Raw genomic sequence first — 24,724 nt, 5'->3', positions numbered from 1 at the left:
TTATCCCCAATTATTCTTACAGGTAAAATCACAAACTAGGTATAAAACTGGCTCACAGGACAATCCTTAAAAATTGTCACTTTCAAAAAAATGGTCACTTTCAACTCTATCAAGAATCTATAATTAGCATTATATTTAAGTAGGCTACAGATTTGTTTTGAAACAAATTTTAAATCACATCAAATATTCCTTTTAAAATTTAAGTCATTTAACATATGATTACTGAGAAATAACAAGACTTAAATAGAAAAAGCCTTTCCACACTGAGAAAACAGAACTTTCATTGTATAAGAATTTAATTTATTATCAGTAAGTTAAAATAGTAATATTAGAAGAATGTTAAGTTCTTTTGACATCATAGTAGGGAAATTTGTGTAAAAAAGTTCTTCTTTTCTTCAATTACTGAATAGTTTATTCACTGCCTTTAAAAGAATGTGAATGCTTCAGTGTTTATGAAAAAATCCACAGCTATATTTACTTTTTCCATGAAATTACTTCCTATTAAGCAATCAAGCTGAATTCCTTTCACATAGCACAGCCAAACAAGAAACGACCCTTACGTAATCCAAAAAAATACTGTCAAAAAAACCAAAATTAAAAACTAAAATAAATTTTATGAATGGAAGCAGTTTGGGGGACAATTACAAAAATCAAAAATGAACCTAGAGTCTTGGGTGATTTAGCAATTCTCCTCTATCACTCTATGATGACCACTTCTAACAAATAACATATTAATAGTCTCTTTTTACTGAAATTCTCAAGACAAATTATTTTAATGCAGTACTGGACAATCAGGCGTGGTTTTGACCCCAAGGGGCATCTTACAGTGTCTGGAGACATCTTTAGCTGTCATAATTTAAAAGGGCTGGTGGTGCTCTGAGCGCCTAGGGCAAGATGCTGCCACAACATCCTATCTCCAGTGCACAGGACAGACCCACAACAAAGGTTACTCAGTCCAGAGGTCAATGCTTTAAACCCTGGGAGAAGTACAAATGCCACCACACATGCAAATTACATATAAATATCTCAATACTACATTACTCACCATCAATGTAAAATTACCACATTTTACAAAGCTTTAAGACATAAAACTGAAAACTTAGGAGAATTACAAAACTTAAAATAAAATACACATATATAAATACCACTTAACATTTATGAAGTCTTTGAATATGCTATTAAAGAAATAAATTTATATTTAAAAAAACTCTGAGTCCAAGGCCTCTACAGGCAAATAATTTCTTTGTGGCCATAGCATATTCCTCTCCAATAGATCCAGTTACAAAGAGGGAAAACCCACAAAGACAAAAAGCAGATTGATGCTTGTCAGGGGCTGAGGGGGACGGGAGGGAAAATGGAAAAGACCCGTAACATGTACTAGGTTTTATCGTGGGGTGATGGTTGCACAGCATTCTGAATGCAGTATATGCCAATGAATGGTTCACGTTAAAGGGTAATTTTATGTGAACTTCACTTCAATAAAGAGGGAGTGGGGGGTCTATAGGAGCACTTCCCCCAAGGGAAAGAGCTAAAAGGAACTCCCCAAAGGGATGGTTCAGTGCCCAGGATCTTTCCTAGTATGGGAGTGCGGGTGGTGGGAACTACAGAGTTGGTCTCCTAGACATGTTTTGTCTCCCTTGTTTGCTTTTGTCATCATATTACTGATGTTTTATATATAACTCCGCAAACCCATTATTCTAGAATTTCTTACTGCTGAGACATTTGTTAATTGTTTTGCATTATTTCCCAGCCTACTTTAGTTTATCGTCTTTTCTACCTCTTGTCTTTAGAGCCTCCTTATCTTAAATTCTAACTTCACATAACAAAACTTGTTAAGGAAAACCAACATGCTTTCTTTTTTCTTTAACCTCAAAAAGAATATACTGGGTGGCACCTGGGTGGCTCAGTCGGTTGAGCGTCCGACTTCGGCTCAGGCCATGATCTCATAGTTTGTGGGTTCGAGCCCCGCATCAGGCTCTGTGCTGACAGCTCAGAGCCTGGAGCCTGCTTCCGATTCTGTGTGACCCTCCTCTCTCTCTGCCCCTCCCCTGCTCATGATCTGTCTCTGTCTTTCAAAAATAAATAAATGTTAAAAAAAATTAAAAAAAAGAATATACTGTATACATAATATGTTGTTATCACACTGCTACACTCTGGGAATATGACAGTAGACAGGAAGGCAATAACCCCTGTTAGCATGAATCTTACAAACCAGGAGGAGAGACCTACAATTAATTAGATTAATAATAATTACAATTATAATATTAATTACAATTACAATAATGTTTATAATTGTGATACATATTATAAAAATATAGAATGAGGGGCTCCTGGGTGGCTCAGTTAGTTAAGCCTCTGACTTCAGCTCAAGTCATGATCTCACAATTCATGAGTTCAGGGCCCCACATTGGGCTCTCTGCTGACGGCTCAGAGTCTGGAGCCTGCTTTGGATTCTGTGTCTCCTTCTCTCTCTACCCCTTCCCCATTCCTGCTCTGTCTCTCTGTATCTCAAAATGAATAAAAATGTTAAAAAAAAATTTTAATATAGAATGATTTTTTTTTCACTCTCTGTATTTCACACGTTGTGATGTGGTGAAATTAGAGGACACTGAGGGAGATCTGCCTTCCAGAAGAATAACCAACCCTTAAGGCCTAATGACAGCACCACAGTGTTGAACCACTAGCCCTCTGGGCTGCTCTCCTCCAGGACACTCAGAATAGCTCTCCTCAATGCTACTGGAAAAACCATCCAACCATAGAAATTAACACCCCCTCGAGGTGCCTTCGGTCCTTTCTCCTTTGTTCAACTCCTGTCTCTCCAGACAGTCCTTCACAATCTTCCCTGTCTAGCTGACTCATCAATAAGCCCACCTCAATAAAGACAGCCAGGCCCAGAAAGCCTGTCTCCCTCTTTGGTAGGCTGAGCTTGGCTTGCCAGAGCCAGGGTAGTGGCTTCAGTGAGGGCTAAACTACTGGTCTCACCAAGTAGCCACAACTGAGCTGTCCCTTCTAAAGAAGAATCTGGGCATTGTTGCATCCCAAACTATACAGAAGAACCTTAATAGGGATCAATATTTGAACAAAGATCTCTAAGTTATAAACAACTTCCTAGAATCTCCTGCTGACAATGTAAACTCTTCACTACTAGTCTCTCAACAGAGTGGGTCATTCACAATGTAAATAAACAAGAGAGAAAGCCAAATAAGAAGAATCCAGAGAAGGAATTATCCAAAATTCCATGAGTCATTTTAGTCCAAAATCACTCTGATGCAAGAGCCATGAAAGTCTAACTTTTAACAGAATTTAGTAACTATTTTAAGACTGAAATCAGGGGTGCCTGGGTGGCTCAGTCAGTTAAGCATCTGACTCTTGGTTTCAGCTCATGATCTCACAGTTCCAGAGTTCAAGCCCCATATCAGGCTCAGTGCTGACAGTGTGGAAGCCTGCTTGGGATTCTCTCTCCACCTCTCTCTTTCTCTCACAAAATAAATTAAAAAATAATGTAAATGTAAATAAATAAAAATTTTTTTTAAAACTACAAAAAAACAGACTCAATCAGATGACCTGTTCAAAAGCCGTATACAATTTTTTTTTTTTAAGATTTTACTTTTTTTGTGGGGAGGGCGCACCTGGGTGATTCAGTAGGTTAAGCATCTGACTCTTTGATTTCAGCTCAGGTCATGATCTCCCAGTTAATGGGAAATCACATTGGTGCAGAGCCTGCTTGGGATTCTCTCTCTACCTCTCTCTCTGCCCCACTCTGCTTGCACATGCTCTGTCTCAAAATTAACTCAAAAAAAAAAAAAAACCAAAAAAAAAAACCTTTTTTTTTTTTTTTTTAAGTAATCTCTATACCCAACCTGGGCCTCAAAGTCACAAACACCAAGATCAAGAGTTGCACACTCAGGGGCACCTGGGTGCTCAGTTGGTTGAGCATCTGGCTTCGGCTCAGGTCGTGATCTCACGGTTCATGGGTTGAAGCCCCATATCAGGTTCTGTGCTGAGAGCTAAGCTCAGAGCCTGGAGCTTCAGATTCTGTGTCTCCCTCTCTCTCTGACCCTCCCCTGCTCATGCTGTCTCTCTCTCAAAAATAAATAAAACATTAAAAAAAAAAAAAAGAGTTGCACACACTCCACCGACTGAGCCAGCCAGGCACCCCCAGTATTTTATTTTTCAATTTAGGAGATTTAAACGGTAAAATGTATTAAGTTGGTAGGAAGCAAGAATCCCTGCCATCTACTTGTAAGTGAATAAAATCTTTCCCTTCCTAAACTTTTTTTCATTTGTGCAATATGTGCCATACTGACGATCAATCCTCTGCACTAATAAACTAAACACTTTGAAAATTTACTTCTGCAGTTCTCTATGATCGCCTATTCTCCAGTGACTGAAACTACTTTGGGGTACAAGGAGTGTGTGAGATACATGCAAAGGGCCTCAAGGACAGCCTGCAATTAGGAAAGTACTAGTTATAAACAGAAGCATACAAGTTATGAAGAGTAAGTAACAACAATAAAACCTAGAAGCTTACCAATTCACCAACTGACCTTGTAACAATCTCTTAAGCAACCTGAACAACCGAGGAACAATTTGTACATTCTGGCCACTTAAAACTTTCAAACAGTGTTTATTCCAAAGGTACCTAATCTATTTTTACAGAGAAGAAAGCTGTGAGTCTCCAGGTTATCTTATGATATATGTGCAAACAAAAGGCACTGCACTCAATTTAAGAGATCCCAGATACTGAGATGTTCGAACACCTGGATTTGAGTACCTACTACACCTTAAGTAATGTGCTAATAATTGAAAATAGTTCATTTACTCAGGGCTTAATTATTTAAATCATCTCTGCCACCCTGCCTCTCTCTTTAGCTTCTTTCTGATGCCCTACTAAAATATTTAGTGTCTGGATCCAATAATGTTCAAAAGGAGAAAACATATCAAATACTGAAAGGGGTTGATTTTATTCCTGTCAAAATTAAAAGGTGAGTATATAATGATAAAATTCATTTTAATGATTCCTTTATCTAAAAGCAGTGGTTCTAAACTGAGGAAAATTTTGTTTCCCAGGAGATCACATTTGGCAATCAGGGGCACTTTTTGGTTTCAGCACTGGTGGAGAACAGTGCTCCGCAATCCAGCTGGGCAGAGAGACGCAGGTTAGCATTCTATAACCCACAAGACTGCCCCCACAGCAAAGCGTGACCTAGCTAATAATAGTCCTGAAATAGAGAAAGTTTAAATTAGACAAGCTTGCATGAAATGGGGAGCTAATTATCTACATTTTTCACATAAATAACTCTTGGGAAAGTTTTACATTTGAAACAACACTTACACACCCAAGACTAGGATGGAGTATGCTTTCAGTCTTGTGAAACCCATTGGTTCTAATTCAAGTTATACATACACAAAACTATATGACGGTTCATAAATCTAACAATAAAACACGGAATTTAAGAATACTGGAGTTTAAGACTTTGAGAGAAAAACATACAATTGTGATGTAAACCAAGACCACACCCTCATAGGAATGTCAGTTAGTTTTTCTTTTTTTCCTTGTAGTTCTAGATAGTTTCAATTTTAAAGTAGGACTGATACTGGAAAATACTTTCCTTACATCATTCAAAATAAAAGCACAGTTTAGTAATTTTAAGAATTAAGTCACTTGAAATTTATCAAATTCTAATAAGTTTAAATAGGATATTAAATGTTCATACTACATGAACTGAGGCCATGGATTTTCAAAAGTTTAGTTCCCCTGAACTAAAAGCTATATCCATTCTAAACATATTCTAAACAAGTTTTTATTCACTTAAGGATAATTAGCTTCCTTATTTAAATACATATCTTAAGGGAAAATAGAAACAGTTTTTCAAAGCTTATGAAATTTTCAAATTAAGAAATTAATATTTGCAAATGAATTTCAAGTACAAGTTAACTATTTAAATCATCCCAGTATTTGTTCTCCTTCTTAGGACATACTACATACACTCCGCCTTGATATAACTAAACTAGAGTGAATGATAAAAAATATTTGTAAATCATATAACTGGATAAAGGACTTGTATCTAGAACTGAGTTGTATTACAACTCCATAATAATAAAAATAATGATGACATACCAATTAAACAACTGACAAAGGATCCCAATACTTTTCTAAAAAGATTTACAAATGGTTAATGAACATATAAAAAGATGTTCAATATTATTAGCCATCAGGGAAGCACAAATCAAAACCATGATGAAATAATCACTTTGCAGTTACTATGATGGCTATACTAAAAATGCCAAGATGTCAACAAGTGTTGGCAAGGATGTGAGAAACTGGAACACTTACACATTACTGCTAGAAATGTAAAATACTGCAGCCACTTCAGAACATTAGTATGACAGTTCCTCAAAAGGTTAAACAATTCCATTCCAAAGGATATGCCAAGAAAAAAGTATGTCCACAAAAACTACTCATAATGTTCATAGCACTATTCGTAACAGCCAAAAAGTGGTAAGAACTCAAGTGTCCAGAATAAACAAAATGTAATATTCACACAACAGAATACGATTTGGACAGAAAAAAATACTGACAGAATTGTTACAACATGGATAAAAACATGCTAAGTGAAAGAAACCAGGTACAAAATACCACATACTGTATATGTCTATACGAAATGTCCAGAATAAGACAATCCATAGAGAGAGAAAATAGACTCACAGTTGCCTAGGTTGGAGGAGGAAGGGAATTAAAGGAAAATGGAGAGTGATTGCTGACAGGTACAGGGTTTCTTTTTGGAATGCTAAAAATGTACCAAAATCAAGTGTGGTGATGGGTCTGTGTATAGGTGTATAATTCTGTGAATGTACTAAAATCACTGAGCTGTATCCCTTAAATAGGTATATGAATTATATCTCAATAAAGCTGTTAGTTAAGAAAAAGATAGCTATTAAGTTACCACATGAAATGAATTGTTTTTTAAAACTAAAAACTTCACCTTTAATATTTTATGAATGTAATATGTTCAAGCCTCAATATTTATAAATGTGACATATTATGAATAATTAATTCAAGGATAACACATCTTTACTAACCTTTTGTGAGATAGCACCATGTAGTAAAATTTATACGGAGGAAATACTAAAATACATCATTTCTTGAAATCTGTTTATCATCAAAACTAACTCCATTAGATAGACATTATCTTTCTTTATAGGTTCAAAGAAACAACTTGCCAAGGTAACATATTTACTAAGTAGGGAACTAGTTCATACACAGTCTGACTCTAAAACTCATTTTCTTTCCACTAACTATGCTGCCTCCCGAGGAGGACTAAAGTGGCAATTAGAAAAACATTCAGGTTAAAGTCTGAGATTATACCTTCCCAGCAATTTGCCCACTTCAGTTTTTTCTTCTATAAATCCCAAAGGATTAGGATAAAGATCAAAATGAAATAAAAATCAGGAAATGTTTTTGTATGTTATGTTACTATAAAATCTTATTATAATTATTTTTACTATTTTAAGACAAGTTTGGTTTTCTAATAATAAAAATAAACTTTAAACATTAGGGGAAAAAAATTTCCATAAACTAAAAATCAAACGTGAAAATTGCCACCAGAAGAATGGTCAGAAAAAGGCTTCCTTTGCCACTGACAGGGTCAGGGTCCCCTTTATCCTTATATAACAGAATTCTGCCTTCTATAAAAGCCTGGATGGTAACAATGGTATATAAAAATAGAGTTACATGCTTTTATCTATCACAACACCACTAAACCACATGGAAACCAAAAAAGCATGAGGGAAAGAGCAGTATCATTGTTTTCTCACCCAGAATTTTAACTAATATCCCTCTACCTTCAACTTTAGGATTTTGATAATTATTCAAAGAAACCACATCAACTCTAAAAGACTATCATTATATAGCTAAACAATGAAATATGGATTTAAAATGTCTTTTTTAAAAGAATGACACAGGTAAATGCTCATAAAATATAGCTGCATGATAAATATAAGACACAAGAATGTTAGTTACAATTCACTAAGCACTACACCCAAAAAGCAAATAACCCAATTAAAAATGGGCAGAAGACATGAATAGTCATTTCTCCAACAAAGACATCCAGATGGCCAACAGACAAATGGAAAGATGCTCAATATCACCCACCAGAAGGGAAATGCAAATGAAAACTACAGTGAGGTGTCACTTCACATCTGTCAGAATGGATACAATAAAAAACACAAGGGACATCAAGTGTTGGCAAGGATGTGGAGAAAAGGAACTCTCCTGCACTACCGGTGGGACTGCAAACTGGTACACCCACTGTGGAAGACAGTATGGAGGTTCCTCAAAAGTTAAAAATAGAACTACCCGGTGACTCAGCAATTGCACTAATAGGAATTTATCCAAAGGATACAAAAATGCTGATTCGGAAGGGCACAGACACTAGCAGCGCTATCAACAATAGCCAAATTATAAAAAGAGCTCAAACATCCATCAACTGATGAATAGATTAAGAAGATGTGGTATATGTGTATATATATAGACACAGCAATGGAATGATACTCAGTGATGAAAAAGAATGAAATCTTGCCATGTGCAACAACGTCGATGGAAGTGGAGGGTATTATGCTAAGTGAAATAAGTCAGAAGAAGACAGATATCATATGATTTCATTCATATGTGGAATCTTAGAAATTTAACAGATGAACACAGGGGAAGGGAAGGAAAAATAAGATAAAAACAGAGGGAGGCAAACCGTAAGAGACTCTTAAATACATAAAACTGAGGGTTGATGGGGGTAGGGGGGTGGGTTAAATGAATGATGGGCATCAGGACACTTTTCAGGATGAGCACTGGGTGTCATATGTATGAAATGAATCACTGGGTTCTACTCCTGAAGCCAAGACTACACTGTATGTTAACTTGAGAATTAAAAAAAAAAGTGATTCATAAAAATTCAGAAACTTTAGGCAACCGAGATTTCACTCCAACTGATGAATCTGAAAAATCCTGTAGTTGATATCATTGGATAGTCAGGACAGGATTCTTCATAAATTAAAGAAAAAAATCAGTTCTTCAAAGAAACACAAAAGAAACCAAAAAAGCTGAAAATAGAACTACCCTGGAGCACCTGGGTGGCTCAGTGGATCAAGCCTCCAACTTCAGTTCAGGTCACGATCTCACAATTCACGAATTTGAGCCCGGCATCCGGCTTTGTGCTGACAGCTCAGAGCCTTGGAGCCTGATTCAGATTCTGTGTCTCCCGCTCTCTCTACCCCTCTTCCCACTCGCACTCTGTCTCACTCAAAAATAAACAAATAATAAAAAAACACAGAACTACCCTACAATCTAGTAATCCCACTACTGGGTATTTGCTCAAAGAATATAAAAACCCTAATTTGAAAGGATATATGCACCCCTATGTTTATTGCAGCATTATTCACAATAGCCAAATTATGGAAGCAGCCCAAGGGTCACAGATGAATGGATACAGAAGATGTGGTGTATATATACAATGGACTATTATTCAACCATAAAAAAGAATGATCTTGCCATTTGCAACAATATGGAGAGAGCTAGAGAGTATAATGCTAAGTGAAATAAGTCAGAAAAGATCACATAGGATTTCATTCATATGTGGAAATTTTTTAAATATTTTAAGCGTTTATTTTTGAGAGAAAGAGAGACAGAGTATGAGTGGGAGATGGGCAGTGTGAGAGGGAGACACAGAATCTGAAGCAGGCTCCAGACTGAGCTGTCAGCACAGAGCCTGATGTGGGGTTTGAACTCATGAACAGTGAGATCATGACCTGAGCCGAAGTCAGATGCTTAACCGACTGAGCCACCCAGGTGCCCCCATATGTGGAATTTAAGAAAGAAAACAAACTAGAACTACCCTACGAGAGTGTCAAACCAAAAAACAGACCCTTAACTACAGAGAACAAACTGATGGTTACCAGAGGGAAATCGGTGGGGAGGAGGGGTGAAATAGTGAAGGGGATTAAGAGCACACTGATGATGAGCATTGAGTACTGTACAGAATTGTTGAACCACTATATTGTACACTTGAAACTAACATAGCACTGATGTTAACTATACTGGCATTAAAATAAAAAAACTTAAAAAAAGGAAAAAAAAAATTCACCTAGCACTTATATATCAGAAATCATGCTAAGAGCTTTACACGCCTTACCTTACCAAACCTTTACGATAGCCCCATAAGATACAACCACCATTATACAGGTAAGGAAATGGAGACCTATCTTTCTGGTAAGTGACACTGACATTATAGAGTAGTAAATAAGGAACATGGAATTTGAAACTCTCCAATCACCTGTCTACTTACCCAAAAGATACAGCACTCTTAGGTGGCCAGGCCACATCTACACACAAAAATGACTTAGAAAACCCTATACACTCTACTGCATTATAATCTACAGAAACAATTTTTGCTTAAAAATGAATAAAGACAGGGTACCGGAGTGGCTCAGTCACTAAGCATCTTTGGCTCAGATCATGATCTCAAGGTTTGTGTGTTCGAGTCCCACATTGGCTGAGATCAAGCCCCACATCAGGTGAGCACAAGCCCGCTTTGGATAAAATACCAGCCCTGCTTCAGGTGAGCCCTTCTTCTCTCTCTCCCTCCCTCCCTCTTGTGGGTTTCTCTTTCACTTTCTCTCTCTCTCTCTTTCTGCCCCTCACTCACTTGTGCCCTCTTCCCTCCCCCCAAAAGAAAGAAAAAGAAAGAAAAAGAAAAAGAAAAAAGATAGAGAAGTTTCTCTACCTTGAACTTGAGCTCAGATTCAGATGTGTCCTGGGAAGGCCACAGGAACAGACCGTGTCAGGGTTTGGGGCTGGTGGTAATGGAGTGAAGTACACTCTGTTGTCTGTGTTAATACTGGCCCCTGCTATGTGGATAAAGACGCTACAAATCTAATTCATGTTCCCAACATGTTCAAGACACAGGGACACACTTGTGTGACACAAAATTAGAAAACTCATGTCTTCACTTTAGGGGTAAAACACAGCTCAACTTGAACCACTGTTAGGATTGCAAGAAATGCAGCACTACTCCAGTATCTCCAGTTTTGTAACTGAAACCCAAGGACATACCCTGGGCAAGGATAATGGCAGTTAGAGAGTAAAACACCACCTTCCAGGTACCATTTTGAACAAAGAAAACTGACCAGACAGGAACAGAGGAGAAATGTGAGAAGACAAGAGTTTCTGTGAAACACTCTAGGGCCTTTGAGAAATAACCAGATGTAATTTTAAGGATGATAAAGGTCCTGCTTCAACAAGAGGTGTCAAGAATCAGTGACTACTGTTATTTTTACTCTTTTTGTATCCACAAAGGTGGTAAAAACAGGAGAGTATTAAGAAAATTGGAAGGAAATGCCAGATTTTAATACGTCTATCTCTGGGTGGTATGATTAGGTAACTGTCACTACCTTTAAATTTTCTGTATTTTCCCAAAACTCATCTCCAATGAACAGTATTATGTTATAATCAGAGAGTAAAAAAGGTTTCTAAGTCAACCATTCAATTCCAGTAATACAAAAATGCTATTTCTAAGGTTAATTTTCTTTTTAATTTTTTTAATTTGTTTTTTTATGTCTTTTATTTATTTTTGAGAGACAGAGAGAGAGCAGGGGAGGGTCAGAGAGAGAGGGAGACGCAGAATCTGAAGCAGGCTCCAGGCTCTGAGCTAGCTGTCAGCACAGAGCCCGATCTGGGCTCGAACCCATGAACCATGAGATCATGACCTGAGCCGAAGCCGGATGATTAATCGACTGAGCCACCCAGGTGCCCCTCTAAGGTTAATTTTCAAGCCAGCACTAAAATCTGTGTTCCAGACTTCCAAACAACTATTTCTTATTATATATGCAAAGTAACTGTCCCTCTTCTTAGAATAGGGAATATATTTCATTTCGGTTATACATTTCAAACAAAAGAAATCTTTATCCTCCAAATTTATTTATACCCCCACCATTACATTTACTGTGTGACTTTTGGTTCACCTGTATTTTAACATTCCATTCCAAAGTAGGGAGTACATTTTCATTGGCAGACCAGAGTCTTAAAGTTTAGGACTAGCAGACCCAGACAAACACAATATTGCTAAAGATGCAGAAGTTCTGAGCTATACCATGAACCTCATCAGATAGTTTATGTAAATCATCCACTATATACATGGTTGCATCTCATGCCAATTCCCAGGCATCATAAACCTGATTCCCTAAAATGATGAAAACAATCAAGCCTGTAGTTGTTAAAATGTTCTACAGGCTATCTTTGGAAATTCTTGTCTAAGGTGATATAGAAAAAGTCCTGAATATCTTTGTAAACATAATCTTAAGGTCCATTTCATATTAAGATTGTTTTTAAAAGCAGAAATAAAATTTGAGGCATAACCCCAGCTATTATTTCAATAAACTAATATTTACTTAAAAAACAAATATCAAAAACCCTGTTTTGGATACTTAGCAAAGCCTCAGTTTATTAACAGTGTTCATGAAAAGTATTTTATTGGTAATGAAAAACTTCATATTCAGTCATACATTTCAAAATCAAGGTCATATTCTTACCTGGAGATTTGATGTCCAGCATAGAGGAGCAGGGCAGTCAAAAAATACAGGTAAAGCTGAACCAGATGCTGCCTGGGCAAGGTTAGTAGCACAACACTTAAAATATAACCTGTAGCAGAAATCATGAGAGATTATAAATAAAATACAATTCTAATTTAGTCTTCTAATTAATTACACTAATAAAAAGAGCCTGAAGTCAATTACTTTCCAATTAAGTTTCAACAATGGCAAGGTTTTTTTCACTTCATACCAAAATAAGTTTAATACAGTAAAAATCACTATAGACCTTTTGTTGAAAAGAAAGCATTTTTCATTTTTTGGGTAGTCTTCTCTACTTTAAAATCAAATATACCACACAAAGGTACAACAGGACTCCTCTCATTATCTACCTTTCCTTGACGTCTACTTACTGTTCTACACCAATTCTCCATGCTCTGGTCCCAGAGGAAACACTGCTTAATGTCCCTCCCTAAAGCTGCCTCTTCCACTTGACTCAAGATCTTATTTTTCTAACCCCTAAAGACCCTCCATCTCCTACACCACCCCCCTACATCTTCAATCATCCCCCTAACACCAGTGGATGTACAGGATTCTTCTTCCAATCTTGAAGATCTTCTCTTCATGCTGATTTTTCCTATTATATATTTTTCTCAATCCACCAACAAAGGTTATAAACTATCTGTACCAATACCTCCATTCTCTAACCATTATTCCCTCTTTACCGTCTACAATTTACAAATGCTCTATGAACCTTCTTTAACCTTCCACTCCTAAAAAAACCTCAGAAGTCAACAACTGCATACTTGTCAAATCTAAAACACCCTGCTTACCCCTGTCCCAGCAACCACCCTCAAAACTGGCTCTGTGGCATAGATTTCCTTCTAACCTCAAACTACCCCCTCCCTCCACTTTCCAGTGGAAAAATAACTCTGATAACAAAATATGTCACATAAGATTCTTAAGCAGTTATGAATACTGCTAAAAGCAAGAACAGCATGAATAATTTATCAAACTATAACACGTATATTATCTAATTATTTGAAAAATGCAAGCCAAAACTATTGCCAATGCAAATATGCATCACGATTCACTCTAAAAAATTACAACAAACTCAACTGATGATGATGAAAATAATCCAACAGTAATTTATAATTAAAATGCAGGACAAGCAGCATTTAAAAATGATGACCTACCTAAAATAATATTAATAAATGTTCCTAACAAGATGCAGGGAGGATTTCTGCTATTTAAAAGTTATTTTAGTAGTGGGGGGGGGGGAAATGAGGACCTAGAATAAATCAGCAGCTTTGGTATAGAGTTGGCAGGGTCAGCTGTAAGAAACATATTTAAATAAATTTTAGTAGTGATCTATGAGTGAGGGACTAGAACAAGGAAGTGAAGATGGTTCTGCTGTTTCTAGCTTGGGTAATCAAGAGAATAGGATTAAGATAGGAAACAAGAGAAGGAGAAAGTTTGAGGTAAAGATGATGAGTTCATGACCATAAACCAAAGGGTCTAAAGAACACTTAGGTGGTTATGTCTAACAACAGTTAGAAATCCATTTAGCACCAGGCACTAGCTAGGTGCTAGGAATAACCCCGTTCCTACCTTCAAGGAGCTCACAATATAGTTAGGAAACAGATGAGACTAAGAACCCTTGGAATGCAGAATAGTAAGTGCTATGGTAGAGGTATGAACTGATGCCATGAGATTACAGAGGAAAAACACTAACCCCAGACGACAGTGGTCAAAAAAGCAATGGAAAATGGACATAGGGATCTGTAGCCAAAACTATGTGAGATCACGCAAACAACAAAAGATGAAAATTAAACACAAATTCTGGGCTGTATTAACACTTAAGAAGTCTAAATAAAAAACATAGCAAAAGAGTCAGAAGGAATGGTCAGAAAGTTAGAATCCAGAAACACTGTTAAGAAGTAGTCAACAACTTCATAAACATGAGATGGTCTACAGACTGAAGACAAATGAAGCCCGAGTTTTACATCTCAAGTCACTAATGATTTTAGGGATTGCAATTTCAATGGAACTGTTCTCAGGGCCACTCTTTGCTTTCCACCTTCTACAAAGCTAATCCTGGCTCTCATTACCTCTTGCCTAAAATCCTAACTGGTCTTCTTACCTCTGGTTTTTCCCCTCCCCAACCCAGTGACCTACACAACACTGCCTAATCAATCTTAAAATGCAGTTCACCTGCTTTATATCCTTCATTGACACTTCATACCTACCGAATTATGCAAAATACCTAATATATGTATTCAGGTCTTTTCAAATTCCCCCACTCTACCTTTTCAATATTATTTCTATTTCCCTTTTTATATCCTACACTTTGCACAACAGTTCTATAATTAACATTCCAATTATATTTAAACATTCACTTCTTTTTGCTTTTTTCAGAACCCACACTGGAAAGCTTCTCAATTTGAAGGTACAATTATATTCCACAAATATGACCTTTACCACTCCCTACCTTGATTTTTAAGCTCTTAATAACAATTAAAGAATATAAAAGGGGGGAGTCACAATAGCAATAAAAGGGACAAAATACCTAGGAATGAACTTAACAATAAATGCTCAAGACCTATATAATAAAAACTTTAAAACACTCCAGAAGAACTCAAAAGAAACCTGGAACATAGGGAGGCTTTCTGTCTTCATACATAGAGAAGAGTTAACATCTTTAAGCTATCTCTTTATCCTAAATTATCTTAAGTTCATATAGCCAAAAGTATCAGAAAAACTCTGAGAAATAAAAACAATGAAGGGACTAAGTCTACACAGTAAAATATAATCTAAATGTTAAGACCACACACTTAAAGAACAGGAACAAATATCAGAAATGGAACCAAATATATGAGAGAATTTAGTATGCAATGATTAGTCAGGAAAAGCTGAACTATTTAATAAATACACGGAAACTACAGATAGTTATCTGGAGGAAAAAATTTTACATATAACACACTGTACATGCAGATAAACCCTAAGTGGAGCAAAGATGTAAATGTAAAAAATGAAACAAAAATAATGGAGTAAAATATGATAGAGAAGCCTTTTCTGAGTCAAAACTCTAAGTTATAAAAGAAAAAACCATAGGGACACCTGGGTGGCTCAGCTGGTTAAGTGTCTGACTTTGGCTCAGGTCATGATTTCATAATTTGTGAGTCTGAGCTCCGCATTGGACTCTGCCGTCAGCAGAGCTCGCTTCAGATCCTCTGTCCCCTTCTCTCTACCTTTCCCGAGCTGGTTCTAAGTAAATAAACTTAAAAAAATAAATAAATAAAAATAAATTCAATCTCATTAAAAACAACTGTATGTAAAAAAAAAAAAAAAGCCAAAATCAAGACAATCAAAATTGAAAACAGTAATTTCAGCTTATCATAAAGGGTTAATTTCCCTAATGTATACCAAACTCCCACAAATTGGCAAGAAAAGGCAAAAATCCAGAGGAGGCCAGCTTAACTACTCTCTGTTGGTGCTATGTCTCCCTTCGGTTAGAGCTGCAGCCCCAATAAAGCCTTGCCTGTGCCTTTGGGGGAAAAAAGGGAGGGGGACGCTAAAATCCCACAGAAAGTGGGCAGCAGCCATGAGCTGACAACTCACAGAAAACACATGTTTTCCATAAACATGTGAATACCATCTCACTTATAGTAAAAGAAATACAAATAAAACTCTGTTAAAAACATCCATTTTTTACCTACTGGAATAGCCAAATGTAAGAATTTGATAACACTACTTTGATAAGGGTGTAAGACTGCATGAACTCTCAACCATTGTAAAATCCCAGAGAGAGTAATATAGATCCATATTACAAACATATATACTCTTTAATACAACTTCACTTCTAGTAATTTATCTCAAGGCTGTATTTGTATCTATCAAAATTACGGCTATATAAAATTATTTAGTGCAACACTGAATGAAATAGCAGAAGAAACTAAAGTGTTCACCAACAGAGCATTAATTCTATGTTATGACCATAAAAGAATACAATGTCACTACAAAACAGAATTAGGAGGACTAGGGGGAGAATGAGGCCTTAACATTTAATCAGAATCTTAAAATTTGGCATAATATGAAGTGTCAACATAAAAACACAGAGAACAAAGCTTTATTTCATCAATATCTAAAAGCAGCAGTTATGGCTCTGTGATACATCATTAAGTCAAAACAAACAACAGGTTCAGAACACTGTATATTATCCTATCATCTGTACCATGAGGACATACATGGGGCACGTAGGTGGCTTCATCGGTTAAGCGTCCAACTTCGGCTCAGGTCATGATCTCACAGCTTGTGAGTTCGAGCCCCACATCTGGCTCTGTGCTGACAGTTCAGAGCCTGGAGCCTGCTTCAGATTTGCCCCTCCCCCGCTCACACTCTCTCAAAAATAAATAAACATAAAAAAAAAGAGGACATACATATATTTATACTTATTTACATTTATATACCAATATACCTTTATACTGACATATATATACATAAAAATCTCTCTTGGTTTTTTTCATAAGTTAATAAAAATAGCTACTTGTTGGGGCTTAAGAGAACTTAGATGACAGAGATAGGAGGACGGTACTTTTCACTGTAACTTTTTATGTTTTGATTTTTTTTTAACATAAGTAAATAAATGTATAAATACATTACTAATTTTTTAAAAAAAATTTTTAAATGTATTTAAGGGTGAAATTTTGTAAACTGGAACATTACAAAAATACTCAATACTCTGACAGAGACGTTACTCTAACCAAGACTGCTCAAGCTGAAACTATCTACTCATGCAATCACTGAATTCATTCTACCATAGCAGGTAATAAGTGTATTTAAGAAGGCTCAGTTGAGTTCCTAAAGTTATAAGCCAGAGTATGAATTTCAACTGTATTAGAACCCACTCAACTTCTAAAATTAATGATTATTAGGCAGCTGTTTTTAAAATAAATATTTCACTCTACTCAGAAATAATATATGTGATAAGAACATTTTTTTAAAGTACCATGTGAATTACTTTGCTGATTAAGCTAAAAATCTAAGCCAAGTACCCAATTTTTCTTCTAAAACAGAATGGAATTATTTTCCAGGAATTGGCTAACATACAAAGCTTTTAATAAAGGGCTGAGAATTATAGTGTTTTGCAGCATAAAAGAACCTTCTCATTTCACAGAATTTCCCAAGGTAATGCCATCTAAGAGAGATGAATTTATTGTAACCAGATGTTCTGCTTCTAGTGCACTGCCTTTTCTACTATATTTCTTCCCACAATGGCTTACTTGGGAATCTCTTAGAGATGTAAGGGGTTTTCAGGGCTGAGCTTTGGAACCCAAAAAGTCCTTCCATAGAGAAGAATAAATCTCACTGAGACAGAACAAACCCTTCACAATTCTATAAAATAAATATTTATTGATGGAGAATTCTAATAATAATAATATTAAACCACTATCATCATCAAACCACATCTTGAGTTATGCAATAGCAATATCAAATGAAAATACATTATTGCTATGATTACATACAAACCAAAAATTAACCTAAAAGTTAAGAATCATGATTGTCATACTAGATGAGCTTTTACCTGTTTCCTGCCTATATTTCTTTTCCTTTTTTAAGATTTTATTTTCTTTAATTTTTTTGTTTATTTTTGAGAGAAAAAGAAAGAGACTTAGCTTGGATAGGGGAGCGGCAGGGGAGAGGCAAAGAGAGGGAGAGAGACGGAACTAGAAGCAGGCACTGTCAGCACAGATCCTGATATGGGGCTCGAATTCATGAACTGTGAGATCATGACCTGAGCTGAACTCGAAGGCTTGACCGATTGAGCCACACAGGCCAGGCACCCCTTAGGTTTTTATTTTTAAGTAACCTCTGCACCCAACATGGGGCTCAAACTCACAACCCCAAGATCAAGTCACAGGCTCTACTGACTGAGATAGCCAGATGCCCCTCCTGCTTGTATATCTTGACTTCAACTTCTTTAACCTCAACATTATTTTTACCCCTAACTCTAAATCGTATCAATTATATTTCAAGAAGTAATTTTTTTAGTACTATAAATATCACTTCCAACATTTCATTTAACTGAAATAAATGCCTTACGTTCCACTGACACTAATGTTCTGGAACAACAAGTACTGCATTTAGGAAGCTTACTTTCTGAATTACTAACAAACCCCATTAACAGACAAATTAGAACAGGCCAAATGTCCGGAAAGGTAGTTCTCATTATTTACATTTTATCATATTAAAATCTAAAATGTTTTCTTCTGCCTTCTAGTTTCATCCAGTAAAATAAATCCAAAGCTGTTCTCCTCTAACCCTAATAATTTATATGCAATGGTAGACAAATTGTACTACAAACAAGATTCCTAAACATTCATCAATGACTGTATCACTGTCATTTCAATGTAACCAAATCTCATTTTACTCAAATTCAAAAACATTTAACAAAGATATAAATCAGAATGCTCACTAAAAGATTAGCAAAGGTGATGTAGACACTTACCTACATAATGCATATTAAGAGCCAAATACTTATACTGAAAAAGAGGGTTGTTACTGAGGCTACTTCTTTGGATCTGCTGGAAGAAAGAGCTGACATCCCATCTGTACAGGACATCCAACAGCATGATGCTTGGCACCCTCAGGGCCACATTTAACACTGCCTCCAGTTTTTCCTTTGCAGCCATGTTTTTTCTTGGAGCAGACCTAAAATTCAGGAGACATTAACATATAAAAAAGAAGTCACCTCAAACAGCTTTTAGACACCCTCCTATGAATCTAACAGATTGTCACATACTACACAAAAACTATGTAACAATGTATAAAACTCAGCCACAACTATTACTTCTAGATATTTAGAAAGCTATCTTTGTACTGGGTTTCGCACTGACCCTTTCAGGTCTTCCCAGTCTGCCTAAGTATTAAGGCCTCAAAATTCATTTTTAAAAAGCTTAACTCCAACTCTAGGCACTTGCAGCAAAACACCCTAATACTACTACAGCTTTTGTCCAATTAACTTGCAAAGAAAAATTCACTCCTATAAATCTGAGACTTCTTTAGCTCTTTAAAAAGAGCAAAATGTAGGGGGTTATTTTTTTAAAAAGCCTAAGCTATTAAAATTTGCTAACTACACATTTAGTTTGCAGCATCTCAAAGTCCTATCCTTTTCTATATTACTTCCAATCAAAATTGAAGTACTGAATTTACATGATGTAGATACAATTCAGAGAACTCACATTACAGGTAAAGAAAACATGGTTCACAATACTGTTTCTTTGAATCATTTGATAGTCCCATAATCTGCCTTCCAAGTGGGAAACAATTGCTCATCAAATTCTTCCTGTAATATACAGATATGCTGGCACATGGAGTCTGCAGCCCCTGTCTGTGCTCAGCTGTTGATGAGTAGAAGAATTAAAAAAAAATAAATAAATAAGGGAAGGAAATGAAAGATCTCCAGGACAATCTATTACTTAAAAGGACAATTCTGTGCAACACTGCTTCATATGATAGAGCTGCAAATTAATCCAAGGAATTATGAGAATCAGGCAAACAAAAGTGGGTTAAAGACAATTTTAAAAGTAATGGTAATTCTGGATTGTTGGCTCTGACAATATCCTTTTAAGAATTTTGCTGAGAAAGCTAAACACATTTCCAGCTTTGGCAGTAATTTCAGACATTACAGGACAAATGAAAACATTTATTTCTGACGAAAATTACAGTGACAGATTGCTATGCTATGGTTAAATGTTTGTCAGTATTTCCATTTGACCCTCTAATTTTCATAGCTTTTTAACTCAGATAGTTTTCTAAAAAAGGGGGGGGGGGGAGATCAACTTGGCAAACCATTAATAGAAGTTTGTCAATCACTAAAAAACTGATACGTTATATCATTGAGTGATCATAAATCATTACCATTACTTAAAAGTTATATATATCCTAAGAATGCACAAGTAACATTTTTATAAATATCATAGTTATAATTTTTTTTTAATTTTTTATAGTTTATTTTTGAGACAAAGACAAGAGCATGAGTGGGGGAGCGGCAGAGAGAGAGGGAGACACAGAATCTGAAACAGGCTCCAGGCTTTGAGCTGTCAGCACAGAACCCGACGCAGCCATGAACTGCGTGCGAGATCATGACCTGAGTTAAAGTCGGATGCTCAACGGACTGAGCGACCCAAGCGCCTCATTTTCTGATTGCTTTAAATGAACAAAACCACTTTAATAATTTCCCTACAGAAGAAATAAATATCATCAGAGAATTAAAACCTAACAGTTGTGTCCTAAGGGGAAAAAAGTACTGCAAAATAAAAAGTCTACTCAACATTTATTGCAAATTACACCACTCAGGAACCTCGATTTCTCAAAGCTTGTTATTATGAAGAAAAAAAAAATCTTGAGACCAAAATATCACAGTTTAACATCCTTCCAACAATAGGGCTAATGTGATTTTCATTTGTTTGCCAAATGTTGTAAAATATCCATTATTGGACATTAAAAACAGAAATTCCTGTAAAAAGTGTAATATGCCTAAGCTATCTTGATGACTTAACTAAATATATAGAACATAACTACTTAGGTGGCCAAACAGATAAACTCAGTTGGAAGTTTATTTCAAAGTACACGAATAATAGATTTTTCTCATAAACCACCAGTCCTGTGTGAAAATCATCATGGACTGAGATAACAGTATCACGGACAGGCTTTGTACTACAATGGAATATACTTTTTCCATAGTCTAGAATCTAATATAAATCACTACTACTTTTGTAGGGACTATAACTAAGTTAATACTTGTGCTCCATATTTATTTCATCTGACTTAGAGCCTTCCTCCTTTTTTTTAATGTTTTGCTGTTTTTACATTTACCCACTTTTACCTTTTATCGCAGCTCTCAAAGGGGTAAAGAAAAAAATTTAAACTAAACAAATAACCAACCACTCCTGCATCAGAAATCAAGATATGAACAACTAGCGGGGAAAAAATCTCCCTAATTCCCTCTTATAGAGGTTCGTCTCTATTACAGAAGAGGGCCATTAGCAGAATGGTACAAATTCCCTTTCAATTACCACTATTCCTGCCTCACATATAGAAGAATAAAAAGGAAACTTTGAGTTCCTAAAGCTCTCAGTACAGAAGAATATCGGAGACTGACCCCCAAATTCTACTGCACAGTAAACCCAAGACTCAAATGTCTGAATTGAGGAGGACCTCATATAGAATGAAATATGCCCACTTAATAACAATTCTACTGCTTATAAGCATTTCATTTATTTCTGTATGGGAGCTATATTTTAGCAAGTCATTGTCAAGCTGGGCCTATATGTGGACATGGAGGAAACAAATTCAATACATGGAAAACCAGATCTAAAATGCGACTCACAAAAGCTGTGAAAAGACAACCCTCCCCCAACTTTGTGATTTCTACAGTATAAGCGCAAGATACGATGATCATCATCACAAACATCGTACACTACACTCCAGCACCACACACTAAATTAACATCTAAACAAAATGTGGAAACATTTATCTTGTTTAAAATCACTGAATCACTCATACTGCCAAGCCACTCTATTAAAGCATGAAGTAAAAATGGAGCTTTCTCCCCCGGAATAAAAAGATTATTGTATTTCTATGATGTCTCATTGAAGCCTAATTTACCTTTACTTAGACTTATTATCAGAGCTAATCAGTATATTCCAAGTCAGAGGAAGCTTAAAATAATAATACCAAATTATCCTCAAAAATAAGCAAAGGAGCTGAACACAAAGATGACACTCCTAAGGCCAAATATATGTTATTTCCTGCCAAGTTCAATTACACAAATTTTCCCCTTAATGAAAGATTTTTATACGTCCTCCTTGAAATGTTAACAGAACTGGGAAATTAATATGCCAACACAATGTCTCAGCAAGTAATGGAACTAAATGTGACTCAAGCTTAAAGATGTTTACAGTGAAACAGCTTAAAAAAATCCTTTCCAAACACAGCAAAAAAAAAGAAAAGAAAGAAAGAAAATTCAACAGAGCTAACCAAAACAGGACCACAGTGATTTCAAGAGATGCCTTTCCCAGGCTTGGAAGCAGCAATCACTACTTACACGGTGATGTCCTGTAGCATTGCACAGCTCACCATTCCTATTTCTGAGTTAGGAAACACGGGAGTCTCATTCTACACCTTCCTGAAAACATTGCACTTTGATTTCTGTTTTATGAAGAAATCACACAAATCATCCGGAACAATAGGGAAAATGCATGTTTTTAAATTAATAGCTTGTCTGTTGAAGAATTAAGAAAAAGAAATGGAAAATGGGATCTTACCAAAAAAAATTCACATTTTCTAAACTCCCTTTTTTATAAGGCAAATAAAAAATAAGAATATGAAAGCCATATAACCCAATTTAAAAATCAGTACAATAGATAATTTAAGGCTGAAAGTTTCTACACCTTTCTCCCTCTTCAAAAGAAAAAAAAATCGTCATTAATCTCCTTTCTTTGTCTAATCCAACGGGGGAAAAAAGAATTCTACCATCCGCTAAAACCAATCTCAAGAAAAATCTTCTGGCTGTCCATATATTAGAATGGTAAGCCCTGAAAATGTTAGGACAAAGCTAGAGCCTAAAATCATAAGTAAACTCAGCCACAAATTGAGATACCCAGGAGGAGAACGCACCTCTTACATAAGCATTGGCACATGTTTTAAATATAGCTGGTCCTCCCCACTCCTACACTATTGCTAACTTTGTATGTACCTGATTTCCACACAAACTACTAGCAATTCTGTGGCTTCTCCTCATCTCCAAAGTGGCAAAGATATGGAATCCGGTCTCAATAACAGGACCATCTTTCAACTCTTAAGGGGCCAGACAGAGGGAATAAAAACTGCTCTCTCTGCCATTGGGCGCTCAGCCTGGGTCACGACTGCAGCACCGACAGCTCATCCTTTGGGCAGAACTCAAGATTTCAGTAGAAAGGCACAGTCCACATTTAAAAAAATAAAAAGACACAATTCTCTCCTTTCCTTTCAAACTAGTTTCCTGTTTACTGCAGACTGCGATGCAAAGCCATCCATTAATCTTTGATGCCTTCTCACTGCAAAGCCCCCTTCCTCTCTCCCCGCACCTCCTCCCCCGCCCTCCACGCCTGCTGATCTCAGCCGCGTTTGAACTATAGTAACCCCAACCCAGCTCGCTGCAAAGCTGGCAGCGCAACAGCAGGGCCGTTGCCGCCGCGGGGCTAGGGGATTACGTTTGCAAAAACTCTGCCAGTAAAGAGGCCCGTGCCAGGGAGCTCCCCTCTTCTCTGGCCAAGGGTGCTGGCTCCGCCACGCCACGCACCATAAAGCTTCCAAAGAAAGACGCGGGCGAAGTTCATCATCCACGAGCAGAAAGGGGATTCATTCCTAAAGACTATGTCTTGGGTGGGAAAAGAAAAACAGCAGTGGGGTGGAGAAGGGATGGCAGCCGAGAGAGGAAGGGATCGGGAGCGCTCTCACAGTAAAGGACTGACAGATGGGATGCAGAGCAAATGGGCCCCCATTCGAAGAGCGGCTTGGCAGGCCTTTCCGCACCCCCAAACAACCTCAAACCGCATGAAAGGAGGAAGAAGGAGGCTGAGTTTGGGGCTGCGTAGGCCAAAGGATAAGTCAAAAGGAAAAAGGGAGGGAAGCTTGGAAGCAAAGTGGACAAAGACGCAAAAGACGGAAAGTTGGAAGTGGGAACCAGGGAAAACGGGCTGAAAAGGAGTACCTAGGAAGGGGCAGCTCAGGAAGCAGCTTAGTAAAGACCTCTAAAGAGGGTCCTGAGGATGCGATGAGGCAGGCAGAGCCCAGAGAAAGGGCATCTTAGGAATGCCAGGGGAGGTAAGGGAAGTCTCCGGGAGGGTGGGCAATTAAGGAGGCGGAGCTCAAGGCCCGGGAGCTGGGGGAGGGGGTTCTCAGCGGGGAAGGGGCCTGGGAGTGGGCAGATAGTCAGAGAGAGCCGGTTGGGGGCCAGAAGGTCTGCAAAAGGGGGAGCTAGTTAGGACGGAAGGGAACGGGTGAAGAAGGGATGGGGACGCCGCGGAGACTGGGAAGAAGGTGGGAGGTGAACCGAGGAAGGGGCGGGGGGGAGGAAGGAGGGGGCAAAAGGGTGGGGGAGGGG

At 37.1% G+C, this 24,724-nt stretch overlaps 1 protein-coding gene across 3 annotated transcripts in view; it reads right to left on the bottom strand.

The window, feature by feature from the left end:
• RNF145 (ring finger protein 145) overlaps positions 1 to 24,724 on the bottom strand; it is a 93,197-nt gene that overhangs the window by 29,473 nt on the left and 39,000 nt on the right. For 2 of the 3 annotated variants that reach the window (XM_029942935.1, XM_029942933.1), the window contains exons 5-6: positions 19,085 to 19,287; positions 12,580 to 12,688 (exon numbers count right to left, since the gene is read on the bottom strand). In XM_029942935.1, the coding sequence (XP_029798795.1) occupies positions 12,580 to 12,688; positions 19,085 to 19,268 (293 nt within the window). In that variant the 5' untranslated portion in view covers positions 19,269 to 19,287. Of the gene's footprint in view, positions 1 to 12,579; positions 12,689 to 19,084; positions 19,288 to 22,684; positions 22,706 to 24,724 lie in introns of those variants that run through there. The other variant, XM_029942932.1, reaches the window with a different exon arrangement.

Source organism: Suricata suricatta, chromosome 6 (genome assembly GCF_006229205.1).
Source record: "Suricata suricatta isolate VVHF042 chromosome 6, meerkat_22Aug2017_6uvM2_HiC, whole genome shotgun sequence".
Taxonomy (NCBI): Eukaryota; Metazoa; Chordata; class Mammalia; order Carnivora; family Herpestidae; genus Suricata; species Suricata suricatta.
Note: the sequence above shows the minus strand (reverse complement) of the source record. Positions and strands in the feature narration are given on the sequence as shown.